General features: G+C 33.2%; 4 protein-coding genes across 9 annotated transcripts; 1 reads left to right on the top strand and 3 right to left on the bottom strand.

Annotated features, from left to right (window-relative positions):
• Nucleotides 1–3: 3 nt before the first annotated feature.
• LOC123884184 lies at nucleotides 4–4,196 on the bottom strand. 6 transcript variants are annotated; one of them, XM_045933216.1, is made up of 6 exons: nucleotides 3,911–4,181; nucleotides 3,094–3,160; nucleotides 2,908–2,931; nucleotides 2,612–2,808; nucleotides 1,701–2,331; nucleotides 4–1,582 (listed from the first exon to the last, which is right to left on the bottom strand). In XM_045933216.1, the coding sequence occupies exons 4-6, from the start codon at nucleotides 2,711–2,713 to the stop codon at nucleotides 195–197; spliced, it is 2,121 nt and encodes a 706-aa protein (XP_045789172.1). In that variant the 5' UTR covers nucleotides 2,714–2,808; nucleotides 2,908–2,931; nucleotides 3,094–3,160; nucleotides 3,911–4,181; the 3' UTR covers nucleotides 4–194. The 6 variants fall into 6 exon arrangements, with proteins under 6 accessions (XP_045789172.1, XP_045789173.1, XP_045789170.1 ...); XM_045933217.1 differs by lacking the exon at nucleotides 3,911–4,181 and adding an exon at nucleotides 3,542–3,710; XM_045933214.1 differs by having other exon boundaries at nucleotides 2,612–2,931; nucleotides 3,911–4,196.
• Nucleotides 4,197–10,280: 6,084 nt separating this feature from the next.
• Nucleotides 10,281–13,825, bottom strand: LOC123884180 (septin and tuftelin-interacting protein 1 homolog 1-like). Its single transcript, XM_045933212.1, has one exon. It carries the CDS (start codon nucleotides 13,701–13,703, stop codon nucleotides 11,361–11,363), a length of 2,343 nt encoding a protein of 780 aa, XP_045789168.1. The 5' UTR covers nucleotides 13,704–13,825; the 3' UTR covers nucleotides 10,281–11,360.
• Nucleotides 13,826–16,640: 2,815 nt separating this feature from the next.
• LOC123884442 (probable LRR receptor-like serine/threonine-protein kinase At1g74360) lies at nucleotides 16,641–20,616 on the top strand. Its single transcript, XM_045933539.1, has 2 exons — nucleotides 16,641–17,052; nucleotides 17,244–20,616. Exons 1-2 carry the CDS (start codon nucleotides 16,980–16,982, stop codon nucleotides 20,468–20,470), a joined length of 3,300 nt encoding a protein of 1,099 aa, XP_045789495.1. The 5' UTR covers nucleotides 16,641–16,979; the 3' UTR covers nucleotides 20,471–20,616.
• Nucleotides 20,617–21,538: 922 nt separating this feature from the next.
• Nucleotides 21,539–23,927, bottom strand: LOC123885120 (myosin heavy chain, fast skeletal muscle-like). The gene is made up of 3 exons (XM_045934376.1): nucleotides 23,772–23,927; nucleotides 23,335–23,517; nucleotides 21,539–22,976 (listed from the first exon to the last, which is right to left on the bottom strand). Exons 2-3 carry the CDS (start codon nucleotides 23,437–23,439, stop codon nucleotides 21,618–21,620), a joined length of 1,464 nt encoding a protein of 487 aa, XP_045790332.1. The 5' UTR covers nucleotides 23,440–23,517; nucleotides 23,772–23,927; the 3' UTR covers nucleotides 21,539–21,617.
• Between the last annotated feature and the right edge of the window lie 1,439 nt (nucleotides 23,928–25,366).

Genomic DNA, 25,366 nt, shown 5'->3' with positions numbered 1-25,366 from the left:
AGATAAAAGCTATTCCATCTCCTACATGAGAGGAATATAATGGATTCAATCCCAAGAAAAAACCAGGATATACAGTAGAGTTCATTTTCTATCCTTCAGTTACTATATTGTATATCTTAATTTACAAATCATCCTATACTTCATAAAAATCTCATCCAAGGTCAATGGACATGGTCTTATAATTAGTTATATACTTAGCTCCAAATAAATCGAGGATTAGTGATGCGAAATCTCTGTCCCCTTTGCTTTTTGCACGTCTTTCCCCAACTTATTAGGCCCTTTTTCTCAATTCCCAATTCAGAGATATTAGTTAGAGGTTTCAAGTTCAACAGCAAGTCTGAGTCTTTAGTGTTAGAAGCTGAAGAACAGGATCTTCTCCTGCCCCTACTCGGCACTTTTCCACTTGCATTTCTTAGAGAACCCATCTCGGAGTGAGTATCGGCAGTTACAAGGCTTTCAATAATCTGAAGATCCTCAGTCACCTCATACCTTGACAAAGAAGCAATGCTTGGGAGGATTTCACTCTGAAAATCCTTTCGCCACCTTCCTCTATATGTCCGGACACTCTTCCTTGGTTGAGTTGGTGAAGCTGATGCACCAATTTGGTCGGTTTGGCCCATACTCTTAAAGCAGCAATCTCGGTCCTTTGTCTCGGTCAAATTTAAGGTCATGAACTCGAAGTAATCCATTTCATCAGACAGAAACTCGTCAAGACCATTAACCTTACCGTTGAAATCAGTTTCATTATCATTCTCTGCATGATCAACTGCTGTGGAAACAATTGCAGCAAACCAGTTAAGAGAACTATTCGCAGAAGATTCAGATGATGAACAAGTTGCCATTTGGATATCTTTCTGAGTCACAAATCCTGATATGGAAACCAAAGCTTCTGCTGCAATTCTGGTTTGCTCTTCTTGCACATGGGGATCCTCTTGTTCTGCAAATTGAAAGGGTGTCACTGTCGCAAGCTGGTTTTCATCGGATTCTCCTCGGGGCGGAGAGCATTCCTTGTTCTCTGGACTCGCAGGTGCATGAAAATCAACATCAATTGGCACATTCTCGTCCTCAATCATGCTTGAATTTAGGTCGATAATACCTTCCAAATATTCATGCTTCCTCTTCTTCTCATTCGTAATCAAATGCTCGCCTGAGGGTATCTGTTCCCCTATGTCAGACACATCTACAGAAGGTAACTCTTTCTCAATTTCTTCAATCCTTTGATTTTTGGCTTGGTTTTGGAAGTGTTTGGTGGCAAAGCCATGATCAGATGACGTGTGAGGATTTAAAACGACAGATTCAATTTGGGTTGACATTGTACTTTCTTCATTGGGTTTTCCTTTGACAACAGGTAATTCTTTAAGACAAGGCAACCCCATTGCCCCAAGAAATCTGTTACGTGCAGAGCTCTCACTACTAGAAAAAATTGTCTTTGTCGAAGGTCCTCGGTTAACTTGATGTGATGAGTGAAAAGATGAAAGGTCATCAAATTGCTCCATATTCTTACATGATGAATCAACTGAAACAGATTGCTTTTCTGTAAGAATATCTTTATCCAAAGAATCCAACAAACCACCATTTAAACCTGAAAAGTAAATGATAAATCATATGATCCAAGTTATAACTGTGTACAAGCTGAAAATATTTAGCAGTTGACAAATTTGAAAATAGAAAAAGTATAATAATAATTTTAATACTATTACCTGAGGACTTCCAATCACATTTCCTCTCATTGTCTTTCAGTTGGTTATGTGAGCTTCCTTCAAGATTCTGTCTTTTGTTGAAGACATCGTCGTGGAAATTTTGAGATCCAAATTTTGTTCTCATCGAGAGATCATACAAAAAATTGTTCATATGATTTGTAGGGGCCTCCATATTATTAGACTTTGCAGCTGTCTCTACTTCAAGCCTAAATGGTACATTTAAGTCGAGCTTAAACTGTACATTTTCTTCACCTTCATCGCTATCAATGTACTCATCAGCAGGAAGTTCAAGATCCAATATTTTTTTACCGACTTTTCTGCACGTGGACTCTGGTAGTGTATAATCTTTTAAAGATTCTTTAGTTACAGTTGAAGCACGAGCAGGAAAAATTTGCCTGCTTTTTTCTTGAGCAAAGGCCGGTGGCAACTGGATGCTTTCAGCAAATAAAAAAGATGATTGAGAGGTTGACCAGGGCAGGTTCGATGAGTAAAATATCTTTTCTCCGTGTTTAGATGACAAAGCGGAACTAGACCATGATGCCTCCAACCTTACATTTTGTTTATGTAATTCACTCCTAATTTCATCCATTAATTCCCTCTGTTTGTGATAAACACGGTGGAGCTCACGAATCTGAAGAGCAATGTACAATTCAAAGACATAAATAAACAAAAGAGTTTGATGAGTATTCAAAAATAATGAGAGAGCCACATCATCAGAAACAACAAAAAACTATAAAAGACTGTACTTCTTACTGCCATCTCAATGCATCATAGAACATAGTCCTCAATAAATTCAATCTCAACAACCAGAATATTAAGGCTTAAATAAATTTGGTATATTTAGCAGAAATGTGCAGACAGAACACAGAGAATAATCTAATCCAAGAATAGAAATTGCGAAGTTAACGTACTTGGTCCTTAAATATAGCTTCATGCTTGAGTATAGTCTGTTTTACAAGCTCCTGGTTGTAGCCTAAAAAGGTACACGGCGATGATACCGGGAAGGGACCCATGTGGAAGAAATCGGTCCTCAGTTCATTATTAACATTAGATGAGGTCCATGTGCTGCCTCCAGAGTCAAAGATGAGCTCCCTTGTTGGATAGTATCCTTGAAAATTGTCATTTAATTGCACATTTGCGCCCAATAATGCCATTAATGATAATGTAGGAAATTTCAATCACAATCAAACAAGATATAGAATGGTACCCTCAATTCCAAAACAAGGACACCCTGCATCCAAACCAAAATATGTTATTTTTTATGCATGTACAAAGAAGAATTACGCTAAACAGACGCAAGGTATTTCGGTTTAACTTTTAGGCTTTTCACCGGAAAAAATAGAACAGTTAATAGCTAAACTGATTTTTTTTCCTAGGTAACTTATATGCATACCTAAAAAATAGTAATACTAGGTTCAATTGGATTGTTCTTTTATCATGGAGATAAGATCAACATCGTCCTACAATTAAATTAACATATCAAATTAGTAAATAGATAATAAATCCAAACAATAACACTGTTTGTACATATATTCAAGATAATTACACGTGAATGAAAGACAGACAAACACATGGAGCGCGAAAATCTGCTTATCAAGAAGGTGAATTAAGAGGACACATGGATTTTGGGAGATATACATATCCAAACACTATTGTCACAAAACAGTGGCCAACATTTCAAGTACATTAAAAAGAGTATCTAAATAGGAATGCATATTAATGAACCTAAAACAGAATTAACTCCAAATTAAGGATGTTCTTAGTTTATCTTGATGACTGTTGAGGTAATTAAACAAAGCATAAAATTGCAGCCATGAAACAAAAGTGAATAACAAACATACACAGTATGAAATCACATCCATCAGAATAATCAATCTAAAGGGAGATGAAAGAAAAAGTATAAGCTATTATTTAGTCTAAAAAATTAAGTGAATTATTTGGTAGTTAAATAAAAATCATTTGACGTCTGAAAAACGCAACTGAACCAACCAACAATTGGAGTAGAAAAACAAAGAAACAAAAGTCAAATACATTAGAAACCAAAATTGTCCTTATAGAGTAGTAAGAAAGGAATCAAACCTCAACAATACAAAACAAAAAAAAAAAAAAAAAAAAAAAAAACACTTGTGTATAAACAAAAAAACAACAAAGTATGAATGAAGGTTAGAAAAATGTTGAACATGGATGAAATGAAGAAAAGTGAAGCTCACATAATGAAAGTGATTGTTGTTGTTCGATGATGATAGTTTGTATAGTGAAGAGAAAGAAGAAAGTGTAAAATGTAGAAGCAAAAAAAGGAGAGACCCAGAAGAACAGGGAAATCAAAAGGTGATTTTTTTAGGTTCTGAGATGGAGAATGAAAAGCAGATAAAATGGGGATTTGGATCTGCAGTGATGGGCCATTCTCTCAATGAAGATTTGTGAGAGAGAGAGAGAGAGAGAGAGAGAGAGAATGGGAAAAATAATGAAATGAAAGGAAACAAACTAAACTTAGATGAGAAGGGAAATGACATTAATGTGGTCAACATCATCATATTTTTCTTTCAAGTTTTTTTTTTTTTTTTTTTTTAATCTTAATGTTAGTTGGATTGGATTTTCTTTTAGCACCATTAGCATGATAAAATATATGCATGTCTTTTTTTTAAGGAAAATGTTAACATGTGCACCAAGGGCACATGTTAAGGAAGTAAAAGTAGAAATAATATATTGAAATTTGTGCATTTAACTTTTTAAACATTAAATTTTTTTCAAACATTAAATGCAATTTTCTATATTTAGAAGCTTAACATGTGCCTTTTGTGCACATGTTAACATGACCCTTTTTTTAATTGGGAAAGAGTCATTCTAATCTAAAATTTGTTCTTCGGTGAGTAAAGTATATGATTAAGAAATATTTGTCTCGAATAATTATGTGCAGGTAGTCTGTATCTTCATAGATTTGTTTATTTCAACGAGTCTTTCTTCGAAATAGTATTTAGATCGTTACGTTTTTCATGCCGGTTGAAACTTATCTGACAAGAAATTTCATTATAGTTACTGCTATCGTTCACCGAAACTTCGATCGCTGGTTTCTCTATCATCAGGTCACCAACTACCTTAACCTTTCGACACCAGACAGGTGTCAATTTCCATACATGGTCTTACGACTTTGCATAGACCTATATTTTTGAATGCCCAACTAAAAAAAAGTTAAGATTAAAAATTAGTCAACCAACAATTAATTCATACTAGTGTTAAATAATTTAGAATCTTAAGTAGGTACTAGTTTAATTTTTTATTATTGAAAATTCAGTTAAAATAAGAGACATATCCAACATTAGATTTCTGATAAATATTAATCATCGTTAAATTGTTGAAAACTATGTATATAGTATGTTTAACATGGTACAAAATATATTTAAAAAATTGTGATTTAATTTGAGGGCAAAGAAGAATAATTTGAAAATCAAAATCAGACAAACAGTACCTCACTGTCTACAGTACAGTACACCATTGGTTGCTGCAACAAGAAGAATCTTATAACTACCTTGATATTTCCAATTTATATTTTTTAATTTGGTTTGTTGCGTTCCTTGGCTGCTTTTTTATAATTTGATTTGTTTATAGGTTCAGTGGTCACCTGTGGACCCCATCTTATTTATCCTGTTTATTCATTTATGAACTTTGAAGCATCTCATTTCCTAATGATATTTGATGGGTGGCTTTTAGCATGGAGACATGCTTAGATAGGTCTATGGTGAACTCAAATAAAGTAAGCCATTGATATTGATATACTAGATTATTATATTATTATTATTACTATTATTGTTTTTAGTATTATGAGTATTTTTTTTTAATAAGCTAAATTAACTCATTCAAATTGACACCAGGGAGAATCGAATATGAGATTTTAAGGAGGAGTACACTCTTATGTCTCAAGCTAATATCACCAAACCAATCCAATCCAAGTGGGTTTCAATTTTTTTTTATGCAAGTACTATGAATATAATCTTGGTCTTTTTAGTATGAAATGGGTAAATGACATTTTGTCTTTTAAATATAGTATTAATTTTCCTTTTTAATCTTTTACTATTTTTTTGTGAATAATAGTTTATTTAAACTTTTTTGCCTTCAAATTTAAACACACTAATAGATATGTAAAAAATTTAATAATTACGAGATTAACCTCCCAACATAATGTTGTGTAAGGAGGTTAAAATGATTTAATTTAGCGCTTTTAGGAAATCAGTAGTGGAGGATGTTAGGAAGAGAGAGAGATTGTTGTTTAAGGCTCTTGTAGCTAAGTATTGAGGGAAGATGGCCGAGTTATGGAAAGCTTTGAGTTTTCTCATTATGTGTGTATATATATATATATGGGTCAGGATCAAATGACACCAACTAGTTTGACATCAATTGTTACACATCTCAATAACGTTTTAACCGTTATAAACTTTATAAAATCTACCATTGGATTAAAAGCTTATATCATACAGATCATTTGTGTAAAATTTCAGACAAATCAAAAATCATTTGATATGCTATTGCGACACATAAAGATTAACGGCATATAAAAAAAGAGGCAAACCGTTAATTTTGACGTATCTCAATAACATATCAAATGATTTTGGATTTGTATGAAGTTTTACATAATCTATATGATATAAGTTTTCAATCTAACGGTAAATTTTATAAAATTTATATCGGTTACAACGTTATTGAGAGGTGTAACAATTGGATCCGGATACTAGTGATGTCGGGAAAGGGAGGGGTGTTACATATATCTCTAATTCGATCTACTCAATTGCATGAAAATTATTCAGTTTGTGGCTCCATATTTGAGTGCACCGGCGTTTTTTTTTTTTTTTGTTACATTGAAGCTAATGAGACTCAAACTTTTAATTCCTACACATTTGGAAATGGTCGGAAGAGTAAATGAACAACTTTATAATGTTTCAAGTCCAACAACTTACGCAATCTTTGAATAGTAATTGATTTCAGAGCAGTATATATATATATCTCGCAACAAGAAATCAACAGAAATTGAAATACGATATGATTCCAAATGTGATGCTTGTGTTTGTTGTTGTAAGATTTTGTTTAACGGTAACAGGTCTTTGCACAAGACAAATAAAAATTCGTAAAAGATGAGCTACAAAATAGAGGCGTTGGATATAAGCATAACAACAATGAAAATATCAAATATGAGCTACAAAACACAAGTGTCGGATATAAGCAGAACACTAATGGAAATACCAAAACATACATCCACCTAATAGAGGTTCATTTCTAATTCTAATTTCATTTTTAGAAAGAAACTCCTCAACTTCCAGACCACCAAATAAGACATCAACTCGACCAGGGACGGATCTAGACCTAATATATTGGTGTGGCTAAAAAAATTATGTTCACAAATTTTATAGTTAAAAAAAAAAAAAATCAGGCTTACAGATTGGTTGAAGAAATAGTTTTACCTCTAGAAAGCACATTAAAAAATAACAAAATAACAAATAAAAAAAAATCATATTTGTAGTTGTAGAGTTGAGAGGAAAGTAAAAGAATAAAATTTAATATGCTATTGAGATCAATTAAAATTAATAGTATTATTCTTGATTCTTTGTAGTTAACTAGCAACAAGACAACAATTTCTTTGTAAGAAAAAGAAATTAAAAGCCAAAAAGAAATCTATAGGACTTGAACTGAGGACCCTTGAATAAATGGGAGGATACATAACCACTAAGCCAAAAGCATAACTGTGATAATATTAGTAGTTATACATATATATACAATAATTCTGGTGTGGCTATAGCCACAATCAGCCCCTACATGCATCCGTCCCTGAACTCGACCCATAAAAATGTCACTAAACACTAACTCCCGATCTCGAATAAAAAATGATTATCCTATCAGAAAGCTATAGTTGTTGTGAGATTTTAAAGATCGGAAAGCTATAGTTACTTGTTCCTTTAGGACCACTTTGTTGTGAATCTGAATGTGATCATCATATTCCTTCCCATCGTATCCTTTTCTTTTCAAATAGAGAGAGAGGCATTTTCCATATGCCATGAGACATCAATTTTATTTCCAAACTGTGTCTATCATCATATCTGATACATTATCTTCATTATATCCGATAAATTGTTCTCTATATTTTTTTTAGAGTTTAATGAATATATTTTGTCATTATATATTAATTTTATACTGATATTTAATAAAAAAATTAAGCATTTACGTGTTTGTGTCTCATTTCTTTTCTCTTTATTTGTTTTTGTTGATAAAACTATACTTTCTTTTCTCCCTACTTTTGCAAGTTGTTTTAGCAATATAGGAAATAATATGAAATATATATATATCATGTATTTGTTATGAAATTTTTAAAAGGAAGTGATGTTTTTAAGTTATTTTTGGTGGCCCTCAAGTTGCTACATGTGATTTAAGAATATTCGTCTACTTTTAGATTGATTGGAAAATCATAGTTGTATTCTTATTTCTTAATTTATCTTATGAGTTTTTTTATCATAGTGGTTAAAAATTTCACTCTTAAGGTGGATAAGTGAGATGATCAAGGTTCGAACCCCGACCTCTATATATGCAATGTCCTACCAACTGAGTTAAGCTCACGGAATACCTCATGAATTCATTTTGGTATCATACGGTTTTGTGGAGTATATAGTCCTTTCAAGGAAAAAAAAATAGAATTTTTTGATAAAAATTTAAATTTTAAAATGACTTCAAAATAATTAAGGGCACATGTTAAGAAAACAAAAATAGAAATTATTAAATGTTAATTTGTGCATTTTAACTTTTAAAGCATTAAATTTCTTGTATCATTAAATGTTGAATTTCTATATTGAGATATATCTTAACATGTGCCCGGGCACATGTTAACAAACCCAATAATTAAATATAAAAAAATTAACATTGATTGGATGTTGAATATTATACCTATAATAATTTATTTTTTTACACATACACAATAAAATTTTAAGATACTACAAAATCTACATTTAGTTGTCGCGTTTGCAAAGAATATGAATTCTACATGTTGTCTTTTATTCACTTTTACACATAATAATAGTATTTTATGACAAACAATCAACTTTTTTTTTTATTACTATGCATGAAGTTTTCATCGCTATTAGTCAGGGAATTTTGTGGGGCATATAAAAGTGAATTTCTCTTCTCCCATCTGAGTTTATTTCATCCGCACGAGTTAGAAATTGAATCTCTAACAACATGTTTAAGTGAAACAAGTCGCTTACGATACTTAGACCAATTCATTGTTAGTCGCAAGATGTTTGCTTATAGGGTTCCAGAACCTAATTTTAAGAGATCCTTGCTGCCAAATCAGCAAACTCCAACGCAAGAAAATATTAAATCTTTACAGTATGTGTGAAAAATCTTGAAAATAAAATATTTTGGGGATTAAAAAGATTGGTAGGATGCATTTAACAATTTTCATAAGATAAAGCAGGCTAGGCTGAACAAATGAACAAATTGAACAAGAATGGGCTATTTGTCACCTTCTCTCTTCAAAATACCACACACCTTAATTTAATTTTTCTCAAAAATTTTGATAAAAAAAAAATTCTCAAAAATTACAATCGACATAAAACACAACTTTAGGCCAATCATGGCTAATTAATTAAAAAACGAATGTTGGGCATAGTCCTAATTTTTAAGCTAAGCAATGATTAGTGAAAGTCAAAGCAAAGAACATGTGTACTTTCTCAAATAATGAAACATTTATAAATTTTGAGAAAAATCAAATAGGAAAGATTTGAATCATCCTTCTAAATAAAATCATCAAAGTCTTTTATAAATTTTGAGAAAATTCAAATAGGAATCATCCTTTTGAATAAAATCATGAAAGTCTTCGTTTTAACTTAAAATAGATTTAAACCCACTTGAGTTGGTCTAGTGATGTTGGTTTGGGTCTTTGGATTGGAGTATGCTCCTCTCAAGGTCTCAGGTTCGATTCCACCTGGTACCAATTTCGGTGGGCTAGGTCCATACAGAGAAGAAAAAAACTTTGGCTTTAAATGGACCCCCGAAGTGGGCGGTGAAATTTTTCTCATTAAATTAATCGATCCTAGGGCCGGATACAAAGTTTAAAAAAAAAAAACTTAAAATAGATTTATTAAAAGAAATGCATAAAGGAGAATTTTTAAAAAGTGTAAATGTGAATATGGCATTAATGTTTTGGCTGGCAATGACACAATCTTGATGATGGACAAGGAGGCGTAGCTAGATAAAATAGAAATAACATACTGTAATAAGATTGTGTTCAAGTGTGTGAATATAGTCAAATATTTATTGTTTAAGAGTTAACCTTAATTGTTTCAGTCTCATCTCTTTCGTTGCCATCATTAAGAAACAGTGTATTAAAAATATAAAATTTAATGATTGAATACTTCTCCGAATAGATATTGGAAAATAACGCAAATGTATATGATATTTTTTTATTAAAAAAATAAAATTTAATTGTTGGATACTTCTTCGATACATATCGAAAAGTATCAGATATGTATCCGTGTTGGATACAATATCTAACACAATACTTAAACAATTTTAGAGTACTGAGATTTCCTAGCTTAATTTTTTTTTTCATACAGACAAATTTCTTGACATTTACATAAAAATAACGATTTGGGTTTTTTTTGGTTTATAACCCTCTAGTTCCTAGGGAAAAGAGTTCCTAATAGTCCAGAGTTCGGCCGCGAGGTAAGTAAAGTCCGGCTAAAAAATTGTTCCACCCAGGAATTGAACCTGAGTTCTCCCGAAATTCGTCCTTTTTGGTGAAGGTCATTAACCACTTGAGACTAATGACTTGCTTATCGAAATTATGCTAGCATAAGGAAATTTAACACTTATGAAATTAACTGTATACTCATAAATTAAAAAGGTCAAAACACTTACGTTGAATTTATGGAATAATTTTCTACCCTCTTGACATTTAATTTGCATGCATTCAAACATGTATCATGTCAATGTTCAAATATATAAATAAAATAAGGATGGTAATGATACTTATGTATTGTAGTCATTATCTCTCACTTTATAAAGTGAATAATTATCTTCTTGCCATTAATTTAACCATAAATATATCATAATTTGAACCTAAAAATGGTTAGATCTTGTGTAGGAGATCAAGAACAAGAAGATGAAGATGATGACGACAATGATGGTGACTTCATATAAATTTTTCAAAATGTTGTATTCGATTCATCCCTACCAGTTTATGCAAATCAAATGCAAATGAATAACCCGGTGAATCATCTTCATGATACTTTAAAAACTTTGACACGAATTGGACCCATATATCAAACATATACTTATGGATGATAGTTTACAGAATAAAATTTTCTAAATGTCTCTGATGATATTTAGATGGATGATTTGCATATTTAAATCTCGATTTATTATTATTTATAATTAGATTAGATACATAGTCTTGATGTTGACTCCATAGCAGCCTATATAATATCTTCATTACTATAAGCTCATATATGGAGTGTATTATCTGAATATAATTTCACAATGTTTTGGATATTGAGACAAAACATAGGAAAACTACAATATCCTTAGCCAACAAATCAAGAGAAAATAAGTCATACAAAAAAAACTCTAAAGAAATAGAGTACCTGAGAATTGAGATGTTACTTCACATAACCAACACAGAATTCAGCGTCTTTTACTAAGAGATCTATTATGTAACTCTAGCAATCGCCCAAGAGTTTCTAAAGACCATCTCTCCTCATTTTGGGCATAGACCTTTTGATTTAGAGAATCAATTATTATGCTGACATTGCCAAACCCATATATTTGATGGCCATTATGCATTCTACCAGGTTTAAGTTTGAACAGTAAACCATGATCCCGAGCATAGGCTTCAATGATTTCTTTCATGCTCATTTCATTCGCACCATCTGCACTGATATAGGCTTCTGCTTTTTGATGAGTCTCAAATTTCCTCTGCTCACTTACCCTGGTATAATAGCTTATCTTCTCCTTCAAACCAGGTTGCACAACCTCCATGCCTTCAGCAGCCTGGTTCATCATAACAAGACCGCAATTGAGCTTGCATCGAATAAGTTCATTTGCCAAAAGTTCTTTTGGAATAAGTTCTTTCCAGCCCAAAAACCATCTCAAAACTTCATTAAAGTTAGGATTTGAGCACAACCAACGATACAAAACTGTAAGCCACTTGGTAAAGAAGATATCCATCGTGTCAACCATCAGATGAACTGGGATAACTGAAGCCCAGTTCATTACCCAATAAAACTGATCAAGTTTCTGACTTGCCGGGTTCACTTGAAAGTCATCCGATACAAATACAGCCTTCAGCTTTGGTACAATATAACGGTGCATAAGTTGTTGCCAACTATCAGAATCAAATACAGTCTTCCAAGGGGACAATATGGCATATGCAGAACCATCACTCGGATGCCACGCATCAAGAACAGTACTCAATTTGAAACGAATCGTCTGGTAGATACCCTCCAATTTGTGCCCTAGCATGGGTAGCCATGGATGCACCCATGTGTGGATAGGAATGGTCTCATGATGTGGTTCCCAAGTACCAACTGCACTTGATAGTTTTGGCATGACTATGGTGTCTAATATAGTAGCAAGAACTGAAGAAGGAAGTAATTTTTCCCATGACTCCAAAAACCTTAGCATCGGCTCAGGATCCCTTGCATGCCAGGTATTGATACCAGATATTCTAACAGCTGGTAATACAACCTCTGAAACCAAGTGAGTATAAGGTGACGACGTGTTCCAAATATCAAAACAATCATCACCTTGAAGCAATTCCTTCCACTGTGATACCAACTTCAAACCATGAGAAGGATTTCGAAGAGGATCCCATCCTTGGAACACTCTGATAAACAAAGGTAGAGCATATGAACAAGCAATGCATGACAAGTTACACAACTTATAGTCCTCAGGATATCTTTTGTGCATGTCACTAGAGCATTGAGCAAGGGAGTCCAGTGTTAATGTTCCTATGGTGTTCTCTTCTCCAACTCGGTCCAGCACATTCATTATTTTCTCATAATTATCCAGCTGATTCTTTTGAAATGATGCCTCAGCTTCCAAGTTCTCTTTTTCTTTTTTCAAGCTAAGTGCTATATCCCTCTCTTTCCTCAAATCACTATCTATCTTTTGGATGTCAGCCTCAGCCAACCGAACTAATAGTGCTACGTTATGCTGAAGCTCAGGCATTGGGACAAACTCTTCCTTTGCTTTCTCCTCAGCATTCAAATCAGACAAATTTGTATACACGCGTACCTGTGGGCCCCGCATATCATAAATTTTCTGAACAACCTCTGAATCTTCTTCTTGTTTGCTTGCCAACAAATCTTCAGCAGTTACATACTCTTCTTCTTTTTTCTTCTTCTTCTTCTTCCACTGCTTTAACCACAAACTTGCATCTGTAGGCTGCACATCTCCTACCGGTGCATTCTTCTTTTCCGTCTGCAAAGTAGGCAACGGCGTTGTAGTCTTCTTCGATTCATCAGATCCATTCAAAATATCAGGTTTCATAGACTCAATAGGATTCAATATACCCTGCTGATTCGTCCCAAGACCACCACCAAATTTATAACCCATCTTCGCCAGCAGCTTACTTCCAATTGCTTTTGTATGATTCTCAAAAGCCCCAAAATCCAGAGATACCCCCTGACCTAGACCAGCAGCCTTCTGCTTCTGCGCCTCCAATCTCTCCTTCTCCCTCCTCATTGCTCCCTCCTTAATCTTCTTCCCAAACTCAGTAGGCAAAAAATCATCATCATCACAATTATCATTCTCATCAGATTTATCGCAACCAAAATTCTTATCTTTTTCTTTCAAATTATCATCAACATTCATCGAATTTAGAGCAGGAACGAAAATTATGAAGTCCTGTTTCTTCGATAAATCACTGTATTTTCTTCGCTTTCTACCTGAATACTCGTCATCATCTTCATACTCTCTTCGTTTCTCTCTTGGCTTTCGACGGTAGAATTCATCATCGTTCTCCATTCCGAAAAGAAAAACCGAGTTGGGAGAGGTTAGGTCAGAAACAGGGCTGAGGGAAACGGCGTCGCAGAGTTGGGAGAGGTTTTTTTTTTGTTGCGTACATCTCTATCTATCTCTATTATACTATATATAGAGACTAGAGAGCTTATTAAAAAAAAATCTTTTCAAAAAAAGATTTAAAAAATCTTCTCAAAAAAAATTTAAAAAGAAGGAATTAAAAAAGATCTCCTAAAAAAATCTTCATATCAAAAAAATAAAATCTTTGTATCTCTCATCTTTCAACAATTTATGATTTTGTGCTTATGTTTATTTATTCTTTTTAATTTTGATACGATGAATATTACATGGATGCGGAGGTATCCAACAACAAATAATTTTATCGGCTAAGATGCATGTTTACAGAACATGTTTTTTTATTTTTGATTTTATTACTTAATTATTTATGATTTTTTTATTGAAAGACTTTATATTGTTCAAAAACTAACCTCATTCATAATCCACTTTTGCTTTGATATATGGTTTATTCAGTGGAAGACTAATAATGTGTTTAATAATAATTCTTCATTCATATATGATTTGATCCAGATTCTATTGTTTATCGGAAAATTGGATGTAAGTTTTAAGTTATCTGATTTGTGACTTTAAATAAATGTAGGGGTGAAGTCAAATAATAAAAGGGTAAAATAGGAATATTGAATTGTTTGTAGGGGTAAAGAGATAAATGTTGGGTTAGAAAAAAAAAATTTCCCAAAATACCACACACCTTAATTTAATTTTGCTCAAAAATCACTATTGACATAAAACACAACTTTAGGCCAATCATGGCTAATTAATTAAAAAACGAATGTTGGTCTTAGTCCTAATTTTTAAGCTAAGCAATGATTAGTGAAAGTTAAAGCATTTGTTTGGTATCAAAAACGTGTTTGGTATTTTTTGTATTTTTTTTTACACAGGTATTTTTATATTAAAAATATAAAATTTAATCATTGAATACTTCTTCGATAGATATTGGAAAATAACGCAAATGTATATGATATTTTTTTATTAAAAAAATAAAATTTAATTGTTGGATACTTTTTCGATACATATCAAAAAGTATCAGACATGTATCCGTGTTGGATACAAATCTAACACAATACTTAAACAATTTTAGAGTATTGAGATTTCCTAGCTTAATTTTTTTTCTTCATATAGACAAATTTCTTGACATTGTATTTAACATAAAAATAACGATTTGGATATTTTTTGGTTTATAACCCTCTGGTTCTTAGGAGAAAGGGTCTCTAGTAGTCCAGAGTTCGGCCGTGAGGTAAGTAAAGTATGGCCAAGAAATTATTCCACCCAGGAATCGAACCCGAGTTCTCTCAAAATCTGTCCTTTTTAATGAAGGTCATTAACCACTTGAGTCTAATGACTTGGTTATCAAAATTATGCTATAATAGCCGAAGGAAATTTAACACTTATGAAATTAGCTGTATACTCATAAATTAAATAGGTCAAAACACTTACGTTGAATTTATGGAATAATTTTCTACCCTCTTGACATTCAATTTGCATGCATTCAAACATGTATCATGTCAATGTTCAAATATATAAAATAAGGATGCTAATGATACTTATGTATTGTAGTCATTATCTTTCACTTTATAAAGTGAATAATTATCTTCTTGCCATTAATTTAACCACAAATATATCATAATTTGAATCTAAAAATGGTTAGATCTTGTGTAGGAGATCAAGAACAAGAAGATGAAGATGATAACGACAATGATGGTGACTTCATATAAATTTTTCAAAATGTTATATTTGATTCAGCCCCACCAATTTATGCAAATCCAAATGCAAATGAATAATCTGATGAATCATCTTCATGATACTTTAAAAACTTTCACATGAATTGGACTCATATATCAAACATATATTTATCGATAATAGTTTACGGAATAAAATTTTCTAAATGTCTCTAATGATATTTACATGGATGATTTGCATATTTAAATCTCTATTTATTATTATTATTTATATAATTAGATTAGATACATATAGTCTTGATGTTGACTCCATAGCAGCATATATATAATAAAATTGTTGCAAAAGCAATGACGAAGGCCGGCAAGTTTGTTGTCGGTTTCCATCATCAAGGCACTAACTATTCATAAAGAATGGTCTTTGTTCAACAATTCAACTTCAAAAAAATTTGATCTTGAACAATCTCTTAAAAAGTGATTATTTGAAAATCACCATTTTATTTATTGGATGTTGTAATCTAAAACTAGGAAATTCACATTAAAGTATGTTTTATTGTTTAACAGAGAAAACGGCGGCGTCATTTTCACCTAGTCCAAAATTAATTAACCATGTGAATCTGATGGCACCTTTTTGAAAAGTATTAGTAGTAACAAATTAGTACAGTAATTGACACCTACCTTATTTTAGTGGTAAGTGGCGTTGAACTTGGTTGAGAGGATCACAGTTTGATTCTCCGTAATTGTGATCGTTCGATTCTCCGCAACTGTGATCGGAAGAGGTTGAAATAATTTGATGTCAAAACCGACTCCCAAACTAGATTAGATGGTCCAATTAACCAAATACTGATGGTGAAAAAAAAAATATATAGTACACCCAAGAGTCTCAGACGAGACAGGTCCTTTTTAACTTAATCAAACTTTTGAGTTCGTTTTTTGACTTGTATATACAACAGCTTTAAAATCTTAAAGAAAAAAATTTGTTACCAACTTCACAAGATTATGAAAAATTAGTAGTCGCAGTTGCGCGCGAAAAAATGACTAGTATTGACAAGCCGTGTCCGTGTTACATACAGTATGCTCACCGTCCGTCAAAACTGAAACCCGTGCGAGGCACTACCGAAGCAGTCAACAAATGTGAGCTTCTTTGTTTCTTCTTCTAATAATACTAATAATAATATTATCATTCATATATGACTCTGACCCAAAAGTATAAAATTGCAACTCATTTCACATTTCTCAACTATGAATTAACCATCATTCATTTGTTATTATTATAATAAATACTTATATTTATTTTTCTCAACACATTTTATTTATTTTATTTTTCAAGCAAGGTGAAAAGTAGTAAGCATCTTGTTATTACAATTCCATGTTCCATTTTGTCTGCTCATATCCCAATGTATTCAACTTCCTCATGTTCTTCTTCTATTCACAATTCTTATTTTATATTCTAACAACTTGCATGTGTTTTTCTCAATAAACAAAAACACAATCCAGGAACAACCAACCAACAACAGTAACATTAACATAAATGTCAGACTTGCAGGAAACACATTCTTCTTGCTTCCTATTTTTACTCTCAATTTTCTTCATCCTTCTTTCAGGTACTTACTTGCTTTCTCAATTTTCTCTCTTTTTTACTGCTCTTTTATTTACTGCATGGATTTTGAGGTTGTTGTGATTCTTTTATAGTCGGTTCTTGAGTCGGATACCGAGTTTTTTTTATTAAAAAAAAGTATTAGTACCATGATGTTTGAGGCAATAATTGTTGTGTCTTGTGTACATGTTTTCATAGGTAGTTTAGTTGTTGGAGATCCTTTGGACAAAGACAAACAAATTCTGTTGAAGTTGAAAAACTACCTAGACAACAAAACTCTTGCAGACCAAGGAAAGTACATATATTGGAACACTAATTCTTCAAATTCCAATCCATGTCAATGGCAAGGAATCTTGTGTAGCAAAGAAGAAAGAGTAATTGGCATAGATCTCTCTAACAGTGACATCACAGGAGAGGTATTTCAAAGCTTCTCTCAACTCACCGAGCTAACACACCTCGATCTCTCGCAGAATACGCTGTTCGGATATATTCCGGATGACTTGAGGAACTGTCATAAGCTATTGCATCTCAATCTCTCTCATAATATTCTTGATGGAGAATTGAATGTGACTGGATTAACAACCTTGCAGATGCTTGATTTGTCCTTGAATAGATTTCATGGAGAAATTGGTTTGTTGAATTTCCCTTCCATGTGTAGAAATTTGGTTACTTTGAATATCTCAGGTAATAACTTAACTGGTGAGATTGGTGATAGTTTTGATCAATGTTCAAATTTGAAGTATTTGGATTTGAGCACTAACAAGTTGAGTGGAGGTATATGGAATGGATTTGCAAGGCTTACACAGTTTTCTGTTGCTGAGAATCAACTCAATGGAAACATTTCATATGAAGCTTTTCCATTGAATTGTGAGCTTGTGGAATTGGATCTTTCTCAAAATGGATTTGTTGGTGAGGCACCAAAGGAAGTTGCTAACTGCAAGAATCTAACCATGTTGAATCTTTCAAGCAACAATTTTACCGGTGTTATCCCTATTGAAATGGGGTCTATTTCAAGGCTTAAAGGATTGTACTTGGGAGGAAACAACTTTTCAAGAGATATTCCTGAGACTCTTTTGAATTTGACTAATTTGGTTTTCTTGGATTTGAGCAGAAACAAATTTGGTGGTGACATACAAAAGATATTTGGGAGATTTCAACAGGTGAGATTTCTTCTATTGCACTCCAATTCTTACACTGGAGGGTTAAGATCATCTGGAATTTTTACATTGCCGAATATTACGCGGATAGACCTAAGCTTCAACAACTTTTCAGGTCCATTACCTGTTGAAATCTCTCGTATGCAAAGTCTAAAACTTCTAATGTTATCATATAACCAGTTCAATGGATCTATTCCATCAGAATTTGGAAATATGCATAACTTGCAAGCACTTGACCTTTCTTTCAACAAGTTGAGTGGATCAATACCTCCTAGCCTCGGAAACTTGAGTTCACTCTTGTGGTTGATGCTGGCAGACAATTCATTAACCGGATCAATCCCTCCAGAGATAGGGAACTGTACTAGTTTGTTATGGCTAAACCTCGCTAACAATAACCTCTCCGGAAAGTTTCCTCGGGAACTTGCCAAAATTGGAAGGAATGCAATGACAACATTTGAATTAAATAGGCGAGACGATGTAATTGTTGCTGGTTCTGGTGAATGTTTAGCAATGAAGAAATGGATACCTGCAGATTACCCTCCGTTCAGTTTTGTGTACGATATCTTAACAAGAAAAAATTGTAGAGGGCTTTGGAATAAATTGCTTAAAGGGTATGGAATTTTTCCATTTTGCACACCTGGTTCCACCCTTAGGGTATCTATGATATCTGGTTATGTTCAGTTAAGTGGAAACAAGCTAAGTGGTGAAATCCCTTCAGAGATTGGAACAATGGTGAATTTCAGTATGTTGCAGTTGGGATTCAACAGTTTCTCTGGTAAATTCCCACCAGAGTTGGGAAACCTTCCCCTTATGGTCTTGAACATGACTAGAAACAACTTTTCAGGTGAAATTCCTATGGAAATTGGAAACTTGAAATGCTTACAAAATCTTGATTTGTCTTGCAACAATTTTTCTGGGAATTTTCCAACAAGTTTGAACAAAGTGTCTGAGCTTAACAAGTTCAACATCTCCTACAATCCCTTCATATATGGTTCAGTCTCATCAAGTGGCCAATTTGGTACTTTTGATAAAGACTCATATTTAGGTGACCCTCTTTTGATTCTTCCAAAGTTCATTGATAATAGTAGCACCAGAAACAATGAAAACATGACCTCTCCCCACAAACACCATAAAAAGCCTACAAATTTGTCTGTGTTTTTGGTTTTTCTAGCCATAACACTTGTTTTCATTATATGTGGTCTTCTAACAATAATAGTTTGTGCATTAGTTAAAAGTCCATCAGATCAATATCTCTTGAGGGATCATATAAAACATATCAATGATTCAAGTAGCTCAGGAATAGGATCCTCGCAATGTTTATCTGATTCGGTTAAAGTCATTCGTTTAAACAAAATAGCTTTCACCTATGCAGACATTTTGAAAGCAACAAACAATTTCTCAGAGAACAGAATCATAGGAAAAGGTGGATTTGGAACAGTATACATAGGAGTTTTCACAGATGGTAGAGAAGTAGCAGTGAAGAAGCTCCTAAGTGAAGGACTCGAAGGCGAAAAGGAATTCCAAGCTGAAATGGAAGTTCTAAGCGGTCATGGTTTCGGTTGGCCTCATCCGAATCTCGTCACACTCTATGGTTGGTGTCTAAACAATTCAGAAAAGATACTTGTTTATGAGTACATAGAAGGCGGAAGCTTAGAGGATCTAATAACCGATACAACCCGTTTGACATGGAAGAAGAGGCTACAAGTTGCTATCGATGTGGCTCGCGCGCTTGTCTATTTACACCATGAATGCAATCCTTCTATTGTTCATAGAGATGTGAAGGCTAGTAATGTGATGCTAGACAAAGAAGGGAAAGCAAAAGTAACAGATTTTGGATTAGCTAGAATTGTCAATGTCGGCGATAGCCATGTGAGTACAATGGTTGCTGGAACTGTTGGATATGTTGCACCTGAATATGGACAAACAATGAAAGCTACTACAAAAGGTGATGTTTATAGTTATGGTGTGTTGGTTATGGAGTTGGCTACAGGTAGAAAAGCAGTGGATGGAGGTGAAGAGTGTTTACTTGAATGGACAAGGCGTGTCGTGGGAAGAAAACAACAACATCAGCAACATCATGTGTTGAGTCATTTGGGTTCAAGACTTGTTGGTGGAGCAGAAGAAATGGGTGAATTGCTATGTATTGGTTTGAAGTGTACAAATGAGGCACCAAATGCTAGGCCAAATATGAAACAAGTTTTGGCTATGCTTATTTTGATATCCAAATCCAATGTTGGAGATTCAAGTGATCATGGACACATTGTTTAGCTATTTTTTGTGTAGGAAATTAATTGATATAATATATGGAGAAAAATGTGCATAGTTTACATTAGACAGGAAAAATAATGTCATGAACAGTTGATTTTTTTTTATATTGCATACAGAAAATTGATTATGTTGGTTTAGTTGCTCAATTTTGTTGTGTACGTAACACATGTTCATAATTCATGGAGCGATTTTACGTTTGTTTTTCCCTTTCGATGTATATTCAACAGTGCCCGTCTCAGTTCTTTTGTCCTAATTTGAAATAAAGAATGTAAAGGCCAAGTTTTGCATACAATGATGCATTCTGCACATGCTCTTTCACCTTGATTTTTAGATGTAACGTTCAATTTCGTATGAAAGTGCATTCAAACGACAAAGTGATTCTAGCTGTCATGTTCCATGTCAAAAGCATACAACAGCGGTCCTAATGGAGTGAAAAAAGACAGGTTCCACAGTTGACAAGTCATGGTCTCATGCATTTGAGTCTCTGACTCCATTCAATAATTATATAAGTTCTCTATAAGCTGTGGCAACAAAGATCCAAACCAGCTTATGTTGCAGGATCATAATCATCTCTCAGCTATCATGGTTCATTCCATTCATGACTTTCATAAACATTTACTCTCTAAGATACACATATATAATTATATATGTAAAACAAAATAGACAAAATCTCTGATCCTCTATTGCTAGATACAAACAAATATTGCAGCAATACTTAAAATAACTGTAATTGACAATTAACAACTCACATAGTATTAGTCACATTTAATACAGTAAAAATATCAGTAAAAACTTTTAGGCTTAACTATACATTTGGTCCCTTACGTTTATTTTAGGTTTCAATTTGGTCCCTTACGTTTAAAAAGTATCAATTTGGTCCCTTACGTTTATTTTAGGTTTCAAGTTAGTCATTTCCGTCAATTTTGTCACATGTGGCAGTCAATTTGCATATGTGGACTGACACGTGGCACTTGGACACGTTGACACGTGTACTGTTCAAACGGTGTTAGTGACAAAACTAACGGAAAGGACTAACTTGAAACCTAAAATAAACGTATGGGACCAAATTGATACTTTTTAAACGTAAGGGACCAAATTGAAATCTAAAATAAACGTAAGGGACCAAATGTGTAGTTAAGTCAAACTTTTACAACTTCATATTAAGAACTTTACCTAATGGCTGATGTATACTTGGTGTTCCATATGATGTTGAAGGAGTAAACGGTTTTGGTGTAGATTCCTCCCGAAGCGCGGTTAGGGCCGCCTTCTTTCTCAGCCTATGTTCACGGTGTCTCCTTATTTTCTCCTCCAATGCTGCTTTACCATTCTCAGCTAACTCAGCTCGGCTCATAGCCTGTTCTGCACGAGTTCTCATCTCTGAAATCTTCAACGATGCATTTTCAAGCTCCTTTTTCATCAATGCTAACTCTAAATGGTTTCCTTTTCCATTTTCTTTTTCAGCTTCTTTAACCAAAGAGATTGTGATATTGTCATTGTTTTTCTCACTATTCCTCTCTTCAGCTTCACCCTTTGAGTGATCAGTGACATATTCATTCTTGTAAGCCGACCTACATTCTTGAAGATGAGATTTCAGCAATGCAATCTCCACTTCTGCTTCAATGTCTCTCTCCTTATTCATCTTCAACTCATCTTTGGCCTTGCGCAACTCACTTATGAGCGATTCAATGCTAATATTCAATTCATTTATCTCCTCCTTTGCACTTGAAAGTTCATTTTTTAACTGATTTAATTCCAATTCTAATCTATAAATATAAGCAGATTGATCCATCATATATCTTTCCTTTTGCTCAATGTCATTCTTTAACAAGTTTGAATCCTCAGACAAAATGTGTGCTTCATCAACCATTTGTTTGTTTTGCAATCCATGTAGAATATCTATATGCTTTCTCATATCTTCCATCTCCTGTTGTGCTTGATCATTATCTTGTGTAGCCAATTGAATTTTCTCGTCTTTCTGATACAACATACCGATATTTCGTTTCTCAGTTTTAACAGCAGCAAGTTTTGACCTGTGAATAATTTCACTAAGCTCAAATACTTGATGAAGAAGTTCTTCTTTCAGTTCCTTTTCCAACTTCAAATCATTTTCCAACTGTTTCGCTTTAGTGACAGCGTTCGATTCTGAATCTCTAGCAGCAAAAATCTCAGTATCTTTGTTAAGAAGCTCCCTTTGTGAGGCCTTCAATTCAACCAAAACATGTGAAAGCTGGTCCCGGAGTTTTGCAGTTTCTAATTTAAGATCAGCCATCTCTTTCATCGTTGATTCAAGTTCGTCTTTGCTAGCTTTACCCTCCGAACATTCATTCATGTACTTGTTTCTTTCAATATCAGAGTTTTTCAACAATGTAGACAATTCATGAATCATCTTTTGGTTTTGTTCCGGCTTAAGAAGCGCTTTGATGTGTGCAACATGCTTTGCTTCTAATTGTGTCTTGTAGTTGTCCAATTCCTTTGTCAAATCTTCAATCTCTTTTTCATAGTCACGCTGTCATACAATAAATTTTATTTACACATTCCATCGATGTATAAACACTTCAAAACATAATCTAATTAATGCTATTCATCTAATTAATGCTATTTACATGTAGAAGTACACTAAGGTTTGTATAGCCAATTATGAGAACCGACTAATCTAACTAACAACTCCCTCCGTTACATATTATAACCAAAATTCACTTTTTAGATTCATTGAATAATTGATGTATTTGGTCGATAATATAAATCAGATACATTAGTATAACTAACTGATATAACTAACTTTATATCAAATACTTGTACATGGATGAAATCAATATATTAAGGTATTATGATTTGAAAGTTTATCAATTTGACTCTAATCTTACCTTATTCCTTGCAGGAAGAAATTTATCCGAATCACCTTTATCGTCAAATAAAGAGACGCCAACCCGGACAGGTTCAATTGATGTAGTATCAATCCCACCAACCATGGTTTTGTGAAAGTAGAATGTTATATGTACCAACAAAGTCTCAAAAAAGTCAAAACCCCAAAATCTCCAGCTGATAATCTGATTACAGAAAAAATAACACATAAAGTGGTAATAAAATAGACATGTGTACATGGATTTAATCCATATGCACATTTTTTACACGTCAATCAATCATAACCATTGAATTACTAAAGATATTTGACTTTAAACATATCTATCTTAAAAGTCGTACAAAAAGTCGTACAAATTGTGACGTGCGATTACATTGACAATGCATGAAAATAAATACTAAAAAGAGATTAATATTAGACAATATAGAGATAGATAAATACCTGAAAGTTTGGAGAGGAGTTTAAGGTTGGGAAGAAGAAAATGGGGAGAAAAGAAAAGGATGAATGAAGACAAAAAAAAAAGTAAGAAATGAAGTTGCATTGAATTGAATTTAATTTGTTTTGGTTTGCGGCAAAAACTATGTTGTGAAATTGTCATCAAGTACAGCTTAGAAAGAATTATTCTCATTCGGTTCTCGGAATTTTCAAGTAGCTACGGAACACATTCTCCTCTCAATGACTTCATTAATGACTTCATTTCATGCAATTGAAAATTTTACAGATTTAAAATTCTAAGCAATTGAAATAATTTTATTTGAATTACCTTCATTTTAAAAATAAAATAAAATTGGTATCCGACTTTAGGACCGACTAATTTAAGAGGACAAATCCCACCGCCCACTTGCGGGAGCCCCATTTAAAGACATAGTTTTTTTTGCTTTGTATGGACTTAGCCCACCGAAATTGGCACCAAGAGAAATCAAACCTGAAACTTTGTGAGGAGCATACTCCAAGGATTCAAGGTAACACTACAGGAACAACCCAATGGGTTGAATTAGCTTCATTTTTAAAGGTGTGTGTATTTGGACAAAGTAATACAAAATTTTATTGTGAATATTTTTGGGCTATTTTGAAATAAAAAATAGGGAGTCAATTTGAAATAGGGACCAATTTGAAATTTTTTGGGAGTCAATTTGCAATTATTGAGAAAAAACAGCTATGTTCAAAATATAAGTACTAGATACCGGACAATACAAGACAGAATAATACAGGACAAATGTTTAAGGTATTGAACCAACTTTATATTGTACGATGTTTGGTGGACAAAAGGTTTTTTTTGTAGACAACTTGTACAGAGGACAAAAAATTGTCGTGGTTCTGTGGGGGACAAGAATTTCAGTTTTGTCCTGTCCCTTGACCCCTAGTTTGTCCAGTAACAAGAATAGTTTTAAAATCAAACACAGTACAACAGAAGTTGTCATGTTCAGTCGCTTATTCTTTAGCAAATCAAACGCAAATGAATCTTATAAATTAGGATAAATGTGTAATTTTTGTAAGTTATTTAATATAATGTTATTGAAATGATTTGTTTTATTTTTTTGACAAATTGAAATGAACCTTATACCAAAATGAGTTAATTAGCATATAGGCAAGCTATTGTAGTGTTGTTTGTGAGTCTTGTGTCATGGCACAGTGATTCACAGACGAGATCTCACAACAGTTTTTAACCATATATACATGATTAATGCTTAGATATACATTGTGGTTAATTTAGATTCCAAGGCAAGTTATGCAGCTAATTATATAACACATCACATTGAGCTAATTATATACTTTCCTTTCTTTCTTTCCAAGTGTTTGCAAGTTCAATGTTATATAATTTCAGTATTTATTCGTGGTTGCGAGTTCAATGGCTCACGCGGTTGTTGGGTTGTGATTAAAGTGGAGCGCGTCATTCTATGTGGTACGATTTAAGGGTAATGTTGTAATATAAGTCGTAGTATTTAAATATAAGTTGTACACCGTAAACATAAAATATTTGTGTTTTTTCTTGTTTAGCATTTTGGTATTTCTAATTCTTTTGTAAAATGTACTTT

Source organism: Trifolium pratense, linkage group LG5, assembly GCF_020283565.1.
Source record: "Trifolium pratense cultivar HEN17-A07 linkage group LG5, ARS_RC_1.1, whole genome shotgun sequence".
Taxonomy (NCBI): domain Eukaryota; kingdom Viridiplantae; phylum Streptophyta; class Magnoliopsida; order Fabales; family Fabaceae; genus Trifolium; species Trifolium pratense.
This window is presented reverse-complemented; position numbering and strand designations above follow the sequence as displayed.